Below are 13,283 nucleotides of genomic sequence, written 5' to 3'. Positions count from 1 at the left end.
AACATAGTTCCTGTGATAACGAGCTATCTTTTTGTTACCTGCCTATACGTGGAGATCAGCAATCCATTAATTGAACAAATCTGACCGTGCAGTGGATCAGGGGAAGGCTAAGTCAGGGGAGGATCTTGTTAGGTAAACAAATTTATGCCTGTATTACTTTCTAAGCCTGTTTTTCTAAACTAAACAAGTTTTTAAGGAAGAGGGAAAAAATCATCAAGCTTGCTGGTAAATGAGTACAGAACAGCTAGACATGATGTGTTGAAATACAAAGCCTATCTAACGTGGACCTGAATTCCTCTAGTGTGCCAATAGACAGATTTCTTCTTATGCTTTGTCTCGTCTTCGGTGCCAGTGACAAGATTTTTCTCCCACTGAAATCTAATTACTAGCAGAACTGGCAGGATTTCAGCTGGTACTGTATCTACAGTGTTGTTAAAAAGGAGAAGGAGGGAGAGAGAAAAAGGACGATTAAGAAATACTTGAAAGAAGATCAAATCTTTTTTGGTGATTAGTGAAGCAACAAAATTAAATATTTCTAAGAAGAGGGTTATTTAAGGGTCCTAACTGGTGATGTTTTTTACCTTAGGTGTGCAGAAGGCTATTTTGGACAACCTCTGATACCAGGGGGATCGTGCCAGCCATGCCAGTGTAATGACAACCTTGACTTCTCCGTTCCTGGCAGCTGTGACAGCTTGTCTGGTGCTTGCCTGATATGTAAGCCAGGTACAACAGGCCAATATTGTGAGAGGTGTGCTGATGGATATTTTGGCGATGCTCTTCATGCAAGGAACTGTCAACGTAAGTCATGAACTTTTACTGCTCCTGACAGTATTGATCTATCCTATAGCCATGTTCCCGAGAGGAAGACTGTGCCTCTGTATGTGTGAGCAGGAGAATGATACGGTGTACTTGCACCTCTAATAGCAATAGTGTTTTGCTTGCGTCCGCATCTGGAGCGGGAGACTTCAAAGTAAATAGAAAGAAGAACCTATTAAAAAACTTCCTGCTGTAGTTGAAGCAGTAATGAAGGAGACATGGAAAAAACCTGGGAGAGTGGAGCATTGCATGCATACAAAAGGTTATACTAAATGTCAGATCTACAAAAATAAGTACAAATAAATGAAAGCAATTCACTAAAAACGCTATAAGCCATTCAGGGAAATCCTGTTAATTAACGAGATTGGTGCTGAAAGCAGGGAGTGATATTTCAGTTACTGTAGGGTCCAACTTTGGCACCACTTGTCACATCCTTCCCACCTGCATGACCTTGGTAAGAGTTGGGAGCCACTGCCTCTTACAGGGCAAGATTCCCTCACGTCCTGCAAAGCACAGTCCAAAATCTCCTGACAGATGTTCTAAGGTGCTCTGGAGGAAGATACCTGGCACTGCAGCAAGCTACCACTTCTCAGCTGAGCGGTGGCATGTTTAAATAAAAGCCCCATCTCATACTTCCCCATAGTGACTGCAAGAAATTACTGAGAGCAGATGGAAAATTTGGTAGGAGCAGGAGTTTTTGCTTCTGTAGGAGGCAATGGCTCTCTCTGAGCCATTGCTGGCACAACTCAGAATGCAGCTATTAGGCAGAACAAGTGCTTTTAACCTAAAAACATTCTTCACATACCCTTCCACCCCATTCTGAGGAACGGAATACAACAGGTTGTAAACTGTCCTGAAAGAGCAGAGTATTTTATTTCACTGTCACAGGGATTTAATCCTTTTCTTTCATTGGAATAAACTCAGAGCAACTCCATTCAGTACAAAGGTGTTATAACCGGATAAAATTATGCAAGTAAAAGAGCTGGGCCGTTGTCTTATTGCTGTGTGAGTAGGAACACAGGGACCACTTCTGCAGTATGTGTTGCAAGCACGGAAGTCTGAGCCACTGGCATCCATTTCCAGGATTTGCTCGATTAGTGGCTTGCAGTTTGACAGTGAGAATACAAAGTTCTCTTGGACCACCTAAGACTGCACGGGAGCCAGCGAGATGCAGAACATCACCAGCTTTCTCCGCTAAGGCTAATAAAGACTGATATACGTAAAATCATAGGTAGCCATGAAGAGATATACATGTGCAAATGCTTTCTGTACCTGCTCTATACAATGCTGGATAGAAGTTGAACAATCACATATATTCTCTGCATGACTTAACAGTTCACGATGAATGATGTCATATAAGTTAGGGTGTTAGGTGTACAACATGACTTAAAAAGAGTTTATTTAAAAAAAAAAAAAAAAAAAAGCTTCCAGTAGCTTGTCACTGTTCCTGAGGCATCAAGAGGACTGTTACTTTGAACATTTCTACAGTAGTGGCAGCCGCATGGGAAAGAGATGTAATATGAGGAGAGTTCAGAAAACATACAATTAAAAAAAAGTATTAAAAATAAATACATATTTAATGTAGAATTACAAGCTTTGCTTTTGTTGTTAGTATCTCTGACAAGGAGTGCCCCCTAATGTATTCATAGCCTTGTGCTCACAGTTACCTTGTATTCATCTACTCTCGGTCTTTCATGTGGGTTTTCTTTTTTGCATATGATTTTTTATTTCCTTTGCAGACTTCCATGAAGTTTGCCCTGCAGCTACAATATCAGAGGGACTGTGCCTTTACTTTGTTGTTTTCAATTTCGTTCCTTATTAAAAGGCAAATCCAAGAGTATTGCAAAGCATGAATTTTGCTTTCAAATTATTGTTTGAAATGTTTCTTGCTCTTTCTCAGTACAGTGCTGTTGTCATGTGCATTAACCATTTCAAACGACGGTACAACTTTATATCACTATAGCATCTCTGAATTTCTTGGTGTATCTGTGCAAAATAATAAATCTAAGAACACTGAGCAAATGTCCTAGGCTTATTTGATTTGATTCTAGTAGGTTGTTTTTTAGTGTGAACCAGCACACTGTACTGAAGCAAATACCTGGAGGCTGTGCTGATGGTAGTAGAGCTAAGTGACATGAGATGAATGAGAGCAAATATTCAAGTGCGCCTATGTGCCAGTGCACAGGTACTGCTGTTGGGGGTGAGTAAGTGTGTAGGTTGATTATAAATACACAGGCATAAATATTTATACAAATCAAGAGAGAATGAGAAGGGTCTTGACCCGTAGTGTCATTTTGGAAGAAAGTAAGACAAATTTCTCTTGATAGGCTGTATTGTATTATAGAGCCATTTGGAGGTTTGGACAATAGCTAATTTTCCCAGTAGAGGTGCATGAATGGGAAGGCTTTAGGTGAGATAAATGCAATTTATCAGATTGAGTAACAGCTTAGTAGATGCATACTCCTGACTGTACGCTTCATCTGTATGTATGTACTGCCAGGGCCGAGAAAAACAATCATAGGCTTGACTTCCAAATTCTGCCTTACCACTGTACTGCACTCAGTCATCTGTGCCTGAGTTAAGAATACATGGTGTGCCATTTGTGGTAATATATAATATAAATAGGATAAACTCATCTGTTTATAAAATCAGCATAAATTTTCTTTTTGATTCTCGTGGTGTCATGTGCCTGATAAGCAGAATTATTCAAATAAGACAGGCTTTTTTCTTTTGAGGCCTGTATAAAAAGGGTATATAATTTGTGTTGAAAATCGTAGTTTTGTGAGTTTGGATTTACGCATCGTCTTTCACTGCTGACCATTTTAATTAGAAAGATACTAGAAATGTATATATGTGATACTCATAATTGTGTACCGTTTGGAGTGTTGGCAGATTTAAAACATAAATATTATGGTAGGAGGGTTATATACAGGATGAAAGAGGTAAATTATGGATTCAGTTAGTGTTGAAAAATTAGAGTAAAAAGGAAAAGGGAAGCGATGTTAATTACTGCAGAAGTGTTTTAAAATGTTTACTTTTTTAAATACATTGCAAAACAGAAAGAGATCAAAACCTTCAAAGGTGTTACCAGACTGATAAGAGAGCCCAACATATTTTTGTTACTTATTCCAGAATATGAGACAGCTTTCAAACATTTCAGAAATAAGGCTATGAACAGACTGGCAAACCATAAAGTCCCTTACATTTAAAAGAAGCAACTTTTGCAGAATGCCTTGAAAGGGAGAAGAACAGAAAATAATCCTTTCCATTTATAATGTAGCAACTCCAATAAAGTAATGAGGAAGCTGCTGTTTTAATAGACTATATATAGAAAAAAACCAAAACTGCTTTGTCTCAAATAGCACCTTGTGACATGCAAGTATGTGACCACCATGTATTCACTGTTGGGACTCTTAAGTGTTTCTTAAAATGAAGCTGTCACATTGAGGAAAAGACCAACACATGCAGTCAGGGGACTACGGGAAGGCAAAATGTGGATTGGAGCCATGGTTTACAGAGTATATTGATAATCAATATAGAGATGTGGATTCATTCCCCTCTGGGGGAAAAAAGGACGTGCAGGAAGCAGCTCAGGCTGATGAAATTGGTGACTGCATGGTCATAGTCCCCATGACATCTGATCACATCCCTCTTCTCTACTGTGAGTGCTAAAGGGATTTCTTCCTAATCTCTTCATGCCTAAAGAATTGTGGTCAAAGAACATAAAGGGTGATAGAAAGCTTCCCCAAAAATTCTCTTCTCCTAAAACATGAGAATTAACAGCCAAAAGCTTTGTTATTTTCCTCAAGAAACAGCAGTTCCTTTTCACTGCCATTTTAAATCCTTAAGAGCGCCTTTTGCTGAGTTAGGCTGGTCAGTTGAGTTACGTTTCCTCTGGGAACTGCGATGCTGCTGCTGAGACAGAGGTACCAGAGAGTCACAGGGGCACGTAATCCTTGGTCTCTTTTTTCAGCTGTACACCAAGGTGCTGGTTGTGAGGAAGAGCTTTTGGAGGGTTGTGGAGGTTACTGCCCCTGTAGCGAGGCCCCTGATGGTAACCTTGTTCTGGGTCCTCACCCTGCCAACATTTCCTGCCTACTACATTAACATGGACTGGACTCCAGGGCAGCAGGACCAGCGTGCAGAGCAGGAGCACTCCCACCTGCCATAGCTAAACCCTGTACACACCGCTTGTGAGGGTCTATACCCTTTGGGTTTTTTTCTCTCAGTGCTGCCCTGCCCACTCCAAGTTTTGGGGCAATGGCCAGGCTGTTCTGAGGGAGCAGCTTCTGAGAGCCCTGCCTTCCCCACCACCCCTTCGGTGCAGAAATTTGGCACTAATTGAAAAATGAAGGCAAAGCATTTACTGCTTTAAAACCTTATTTCTCCATCAGGACTGTTGTGGTTTAACCCCAGCCAGCAACTAGGACTACACAGCTACTCACGCAGTTCTCCCCCTTCCTCCAGAAGGGCAGGGACAAGAGGGAGGAAAGGAGGGGAAAGGGAAAACGAAAAAACCCTCATGGGTTGAGATAAAGACTGTTTAATAGAAACAATAGCAAAAAAGGAGAAAAAAAAATTAATAATAGCAATAATAACAATGGCACAAGTCACTCTCACTGCCTGGTGAATTGGCACTGTCCCAAGCAGTGATCGTGAGTACCAACCTCCCAGCTAACCACATTTGTATACTGAGCATGATGTCCATGGTATGGAATATTCCATTGGCCGTTCCATCGTTCTATCTAGACTCCTTCTCAGCTTCTACAGGAAGGTGGAAAGCATCCTTGAAAAAATGTGAATATCACCTAGCAACAACTAAAAAAATATACATTATTGACATTTCTTTTATACCAAATCTGAAACACAACAACCACTAGAAAGAAAATTAACTCTGAGCTGAAACCAGGACAATCACATACTCAGCACCCTAAATATCCTCTGTTGATCTGATAGGCATATATAAAACAAATTGTTTATGAAGTTGAGGCTCATTGTAATATTTTGGAGCAAAAATCCACATTAATATGGGTAGCTTAATGTGTTGTCACCCTATGGGAGTAACAACTTCCTGCTTTACTCAGGCCTGCGTTCCTAAGGCTGAGAGAGTTGGGGCTGTTCAGCCTGGAGAGGACAAGGCTCTGAGGAGATCTTATTGCGGCCTTCCAGTACCTAAAGGGGGCCTACAGGAGAGCTGGGGAAGGACTTTTTACTAGGGCATGTAGTGATAAGACGAGGGGGAATGGGTTTAAACTGGAAGAGGGCAGGTTCAGATTAAACATTAGGAAGAAATTTTTCACTTTGAGGGTGGTAAGGCGCTGTAACAGGTTACCCAGAGAGGTTGTTGAGGCCCCATCCCTGGAGGTGTTTAAGGCCAGGCTGGATGTGGCCTTGGACAGCCTGGTCTAGTGGGAGGTGTCCCTGTCCATGGCAGGAACTCGACGATCTTCAAGGTCCCTTCCAACCTAAACCATTCTATGATTCTTGGGTTTCTCAGGGTGGCAAACGCCACACTGTATACACTTGTCTTAGATAACTTCAACAGCATACATGTTTTAGGAAATACATTGACAGCTCCTTCTTCTTCCTCTGTAGCCTGTAACTGTCACATCAATGGCTCCTTCTCAGAGATCTGTGACTCTCGGACAGGCCAGTGCGAGTGTAAAGCCAATGTGATTGGGCGCCGGTGCGACGTCTGCCAGGTGAATGACAAGAAATGCTGTTTTCTTTCAGTTTTCTCCCCTGTTTCTCATGACTAAATACAGTTTCGGTTTGGATAGTTTTTCTTTTTTACTCATTTTTCACTTAAAGAACATGTATGGGTTGTTCTTATGCACAGAATGGTAAAATGGCTTTTTTTTTAACAGTTTTCCAAAGGTTTTCTAGAACAAAACACAGAACATTGCATGCAAATATGTAATTTAAGCCTCACTCTACATACAAGTACATTTTTATATGTGGTATGTACACTTTATATTCTGAATGCTTGTTGTAAATAAATTAGTTAAAAGTATTGCAGCTCTGGAGGAAAATCCTTCTCATGAAGAGTTGCAAAATATCTGTTAGTATCTGATTTTCAAAAGAAGCAGGATGCTAGTTTACTTCTGCTGTGAATGTCCTGCTTTTATGTTTTTTTTCTTAGGGGTACTTCTTGTGTTGTCCAAATAATGCATTGTTTTTTGGTGAAAGTGTCTTTTGCCTTGATGTTGTTTTGCTGCCTCATAAATCACTGCAAAAAACAGTGTTTCATGAACTTTCACAGAATTTTCTTTGAGCTGCTAAGGAATTATGTTATAGCTGGCTGGGCATTTCTCTAGCTCAGCGCAAGGACTTGTGGGTTAGGCCTGTGTCCTCAGAACACCTCCACATATGTGTAATTTAAAGCACATAAATCTGCAGAAATCACAAAGATCATTTTCACCCTACGTAAACTGCATAATTTCTGAAGAGGTGTGGTGCTAACACTGTATTTTCAACAGTATTTAAAGAGTCCATTCAAAGAAAAATCATTGGTATCAATGGAGTTTGCATGGATTGCATAACGTAAACAAAATATGTCAAGCTTGTTGGTACAATATTGGTCATTGGTTGGAACTAATCTTTGTTTACTACTGTGTTCACTACTACCCTTATTCATGTACTCTTTTATTTGCTGTAGTTTAATTATCTTCACTTTCTAACAGTGTTTACTTTTCATTCTTGAAGCCCAGCTACTTCTGGGCCCCAGAAAAGCTGTTTTGTATACCCTGTGGCTGCAGTGCTTTAGGGTCCATGTCACTGCAATGTGATATGTCAGGAAGATGCATCTGCAAATCAGGATTCATGGGCAGACGCTGTGAAATCAGCAGACAGGTGCCTAAATTGAAAGAAAATGCACGAAGGAGTCAGCAGATCCGAGTCCCCCCTCGGAGATGGGGCGTCAGCAGTGCCAGTGGGTGCCCACGGGGTGCTTACCGGCCTGCTACTCCGGTAATCAGAAACTGTGTGCATTGCATGGGCTGAAATCTCATGTTCGCTTGTGTTTGGAGTTCCTGCAGACTTTTTTTTTTTTTTTTGTAAATTTGTAATACGTGTGCTGTGATCTATGAAATTATCAAGAAACACACAGGCTCAGAAGACAAGCAGCCTTTTAGGGTACTTCCCCACTTCTAGGGCTTCTCATAGCGCCAACGACAACGCAGGCAAGAAGGGAAACAGCAGAATAAGTCCAGAAGCAGCACCATCAACAGCAATATGCACCAAACGTATGGGTAATGTACATACATACATCAGTGGAATCAGTGGTGTTTTCATGGCCCTCAGCAGGATACAACTTCCTCTTCTAACTGTTCAAGAATCAAAAGTTTAGGGAGTTTGTGAAAAGGATTGGCTCCAGAGGCAAAGTGTTAAGATCTAGTCTTGAAATACCAAACATAACCAGTGTTAAAGGTTCTCATTAGTGAATATGGCCAGTTATCTGAGCCATTTTCAATGGGCGAAATTCCCATTATTTGAATGTAATGCCCCAAACTGACAGAAGTATTCATTGTTTACCACATACCAACAAAGCAACTTATTTTCTAAAATGAAGTAATTAGGATGCAACTGCTTCTAACAGAACAGTGTTTTAGGGATGTTGGGTTTTTTCCCGCAACTCAAAACCTCCGCACTTATCACACCCTCACACCGGGTTTGAAAAAGACCTGGCTGTGGTTTTCCTCCTCAGCCAGACTCCAGGACCCATGCGATATTTGCTCGTATGGATTCCCTTGGGGAACATTTAACACATATTATGTAACTGTGTTGCCCACACAAACACTCAACATACGCTTATGCAGGGACAAAATATAACAACATATTCAGAAAATTCATTGTATTTCCTCATTGTCATTCAGGATCTTATCTCTTATTCAGTAAATGTGATTCTTAGAATTTCTGTGTGTAAATAAGCTTCGCTGAGGGCTTAACTTGGGGGTTCATCTTGGGGGTTTGCATGACTGATCAAAATGTCTTTGACTGTGCAGAGCTCATCACGGAATACCACTCAGCATGCTAGTGATCTTTTCTTCCTTCACGCAGTGTGGAGTGCTAGTGTATCAGACTTTTTCTGGCTTTCACTCTTATAAACAGAATTTATTAGATCCTACCAAACTTTCTATTGAGAACTGAGCTGCATGCTGTGCGTTGGTTACTTCACTGCATTAATCTGAATGTCTATCCTGAGATTTTTGCGTATTCACGTTTCTGTGTTTCTTCCCGTGGAAAAGAAATCTTTAGAGATAGCCTGTATATTTAATTGAACCTTGGAGTTTAATTATATGAGCTTGTGTATTTCTTTCTCTCTGATGCACCATGTTTTGTCATGCAGAAGTATATAATTGCCAAAACACTTCAATATAGAATTTGGAAAAGAAAATCAATGTAAATCTTTAGTATACATATAATCAAGTATTTGCTTAGGTTCATATGATTCTTTAGGCCAAATTCTGGCCATAGGTGTGGTCTTGTATTCTGATACCTATGAGCAGAATATTTATGGGAATGTGGAACTTCAGTGTTAAAATGAGATCAGTTTTCAGGGCTCTTACATGGAAGCCTGCTGAAGTCTCTAGGAATTCACCTGCACGAGAGGTTAGGGGTTCCACTGTGGAACAAATTCATGCAAAATATAAGTCAGTGAAGCTCCAATGGCTAGAAAAATCTGTACTGGTGTATACTAGGTAAAAATCTAACACCGCATGCCTGTGTCACGCAGTAGTACATTGTAAAAATATTTTTTTTCTACTTTGTTCCATTTATATTAATTAGCAGTAATCTTTTCAATATCTCCTTTTTATCATTTTGCTTTCCTAGTGAAGTCTTAGATAGATTTTTACTATTAAATGTTGTAATATCCATTTCAAGTGAAATTAGTAATATGATTTGGGTATCAATATTCTCTGAAAATCATCATCTCTGAAAAAAGGTAGAAAAATACTCCCACTTTAAGTCACTCTTAATTCAAGATTGAGTTCAGAATTTGAATATCAATTACAGTTTGCTCCTAGGAGCCACTGTTAGCTGGTGCAGTGAAACACATATGGTCTGTTGGTTAAAAGCTTCATGCAGAACTCCATATTACAGTATACAAATGAGCATGTGTCTTTCCTCCTTTACAAGTATACTTTTTGCACTCCACTAATGGAGTTAAGGAGGAAGTTTATTACTATAGTTGATAACATCTAATCCGGCTCTGTAGGAACTTAACAGTACTCAATGCAAAAGAAAGCAAAGAATGAAAATAGAAGAAAAACAGAGGCTCATTTTTACTTCTCTCTTAGTCTTACACCTAATCCAAAGACAGGGTTTTTATCTTAAAAGTAGATAATTCCCGTTATTTGCTTGCAAAGTACACAAATACATTATATCTATGTTTTTCTAAAATTATTCCTAAGTATCATTCAAAAGAAATGCCCTTGAGTTACAGAATAGTGTATACGGACATTGTCCCCAGTCAGAGGAGATAAAATCTAGTTGTTCAGAGACTTTCCAGTTGAATCAATCTCCATTCATAGCTAAGAATTTGGATTCACTATCTTAGCAACAAACTCTGCCTGACATAATCTTGCAACCCAGACACAGGATATGTCTAAGGCATTGACATACATTCCGTTTCTTGTGGGAATTGTACTTATGGAGACACAACCTCATAGGAAACGTGTTACATTGCAGAATATTCATTATAGCATCAGGTAACATTCTGAAATCTTTGTTCTTTTTCAACTGTGTAGGTTAATTAGTGCACTTGCCCCAGTGTTTTACCACTACAATTGAACCTCTGAAGAGTAGTATTTCAGTGATGAAGAGGAAAGAACGACCCTGATCTCCCTAAACTCAGCTTTTCCTCTTTTCTCCTGGTAATCGTTCCATGTACTAACTGCTCTTCCTCTCTCTGTGGCAGCCTGAAACATTTGGCTTGCAGTCTTCAAGAGGATGTGTTCCCTGCAACTGCAACTCTTTTGGTTCCAAGTCCTTTGACTGCGATGGAGATGGACAGTGTTATTGCCAGCCTGGAGTGACAGGAAAGAAGTGTGACCGCTGTGCTCATGGATTTTACAACTTTGAAGAAGGAGGCTGTACTCGTATGTAAATTCTTTGCAGCCAATTGCAGATTTACTTATTTCTTTGTTTGTTTATTTATTTATTACTAAGAGTCGAGTTTGGCTGGGTTTGGATTGCCTAACAAATTTTCCTGACAGGTAGGTATTTTCATAGTCCTGTAAATTGGTCAATTGGCAAGGATGGTGCTTGGCAAGAACAAAAGACACAAGCAATTCCTGCTATTTTACAGTCAGTTTATGGCTAATCGACCACATTTAGAAGGAACAGGAACATCCTTTTCTCCAAGTACTTTCTCCCAAAAAGGTTTCTATGAAGTTCCTATGATTTAGTTATGGTAAGAGTATCATAGAAGGCTGTTTAAGGTACTTGCCAAATCACATCCGCTTGAAGGGACGTGACTAGAAAGAAAAAGAAAAAAAATCCTTTTGTTTCTAGTTTTGTCTCAAACCTTTTCACCATCCTTACATGGTTGATCATTTTTTATTAAATTTCTATACAATAATATGTAGAATCTTGCTTACTTGCATACTTTTTGTGTACAACGAGATCTTCAGCTAAAATTCTCTACTATGTCCCTGAAACTCTAGCATCAGATAGAAGTACATCCAGCCACTTCCTTACATTCATGTTTGTCCTTTTGGACATTAGGTCAAACACTGAAATGAATGCTTCCTGTCCTTAAAGCAGTACAGACTGCTACATTGAAAAGAACCTAATCAATAGGTCTCTTCACAGGGAAGTATCCATCTTTGGTAATAGAACTGCGTTGTTAAAGTCTCATAGACTCATTTAGGTGTGATCACGGGAGACGTAGATAGTTGTCAAGCGCGGCTGGCTCTTGGGATGCTTGAATGGCGATGCCTCCACAGCATTCTTTGCTGATGGTAGCATGCTATAAAGCCAGTGATATTGCTCATACTCTTCAGGCAGAAGCTGTATTCTTTCCAGAAGCAGACATCACCATGCCCGGTGTCTGTTCCTCCTCGTTTCCCTTCTGGAACAGCCGCAGAAGCTGCAAGCCTAGCTCTCTGCCTTTTCTTACTCCTTTTTTTTTTTTTTTTTTTTTTTTTGTGGAAGGAGCATCAAGGCCTCAAGAGCCACATCTGTGCAGCAAAATTCAGTTTCACCTGTAGTGTTGATAATCCTTAAGCCAGGCTGGATTATAGATCGTATTTGAAAACATTACTCTGTGGTGTTGTCTCCCATGGGAAGGAAGGGCTCAGGAAATGTTTACCACCTTGAAAAGTGCAAACATATTGGCACCTTGGAAAAAGGAAAGATTGGTTCACAGGCTCACCGATGAGAGAGTGTGAAATCAAATGCAAATGATAACTGCAGTCCTAAAGCCCTTAGCACATATACAGAGGAGAAAAAATACTATAGCTTATCTTCATGATTAGTCTCTTATTCTAACATTTCACTCTTTAAAAGCACATCGATATTGTGAAATACTACAAAATGTTGTTAATTTCATACAGTTGGGGAAGGAAAATGAGAGGGCAATTAAGAAAATTCCACATTAAAATTTTAACTGCTCTCTTGGCAAACTTGAAACGACACAGTTTAAGGAACAGTGATGAAATGGGAAAGTAGTGTAAATCCAAACAATATTTTAAATAGAAATGTATCTGTCTGTGATCATCAATTATTTTAAATAACCTCAACAACTAAAAATGTTCAGAAAATTCATGGTTTTAAAAGTTCCAAAGTTAATACAACAGATGGAGAGGAATTCTGTTTTCAAAATGCTGTTTTTTTCCCACTTATTTTTAGTGAGCTTTTTATGTATTCCTTCAAATGACAAAAAAAAAAAAAAAAGGAATTAAATTATGAATCACAGAGAAAATCAGAAATTTAATAAAAGTATATCAAATTGTGCTAGGAAGAAAGTGCAAAAAAATGAATTCCGTAGTGACAGTTAAGTATCGAATAAAATATTGGACCTCTTTTATCTAGCTTTTATCCAAAAGGAATATAATTTGATTTTTTTCTTGTGCAATAAAAAACCATAAAGCCTAAAAAAATCCCCTAAAGCATCATCAGTTAGTGTTGACATTCTAGCAGCAATAATACAAAAGAGATTTCTGTTTTACTGTTGCTTGCAACAAATGTGTTGTATTTTTTTCCGTATTCTTTTTAATAATGATAAAAGTAAAAATGCAAAAAATATTGGTGCATCACTTTCTTCCCCTCCATGCCTTTTGAACCAATTTTGTGTAAGAACGGGGAGCCCATGGATGAGCTGTCACATCTGAAACCCTCAGTCTCTCAAGGAGAGATGTATTCTCAAACGTCTTCAAGCCACAGTGTGTCAAAAGATTCTATGTAGCATGCAAAATGTCTTGTTTCTGGCATGATGGAGGCAAAACTTACTATCTTCTTTGCAT

At 39.3% G+C, this 13,283-nt stretch overlaps 1 protein-coding gene across 1 annotated transcript in view; it reads left to right on the top strand.

Annotated features, from left to right (window-relative positions):
- LAMA2 (laminin subunit alpha 2) overlaps window positions 1-13,283 on the top strand; it is a 318,297-nt gene that overhangs the window by 175,362 nt on the left and 129,652 nt on the right. The window contains exons 19-22 of the mRNA XM_082480248.1: window positions 587-798; window positions 6,412-6,518; window positions 7,522-7,785; window positions 10,736-10,916. Of these exons, the coding sequence (XP_082336374.1) occupies window positions 587-798; window positions 6,412-6,518; window positions 7,522-7,785; window positions 10,736-10,916 (764 nt within the window). The remainder of the gene's footprint in view (window positions 1-586; window positions 799-6,411; window positions 6,519-7,521; window positions 7,786-10,735; window positions 10,917-13,283) is intronic.

Source organism: Vanellus vanellus, assembly GCF_965231255.1.
Source record: "Vanellus vanellus genome assembly, chromosome: 3".
Lineage (NCBI taxonomy): Eukaryota > Metazoa > Chordata > Aves > Charadriiformes > Charadriidae > Vanellus > Vanellus vanellus.
This window is presented reverse-complemented; position numbering and strand designations above follow the sequence as displayed.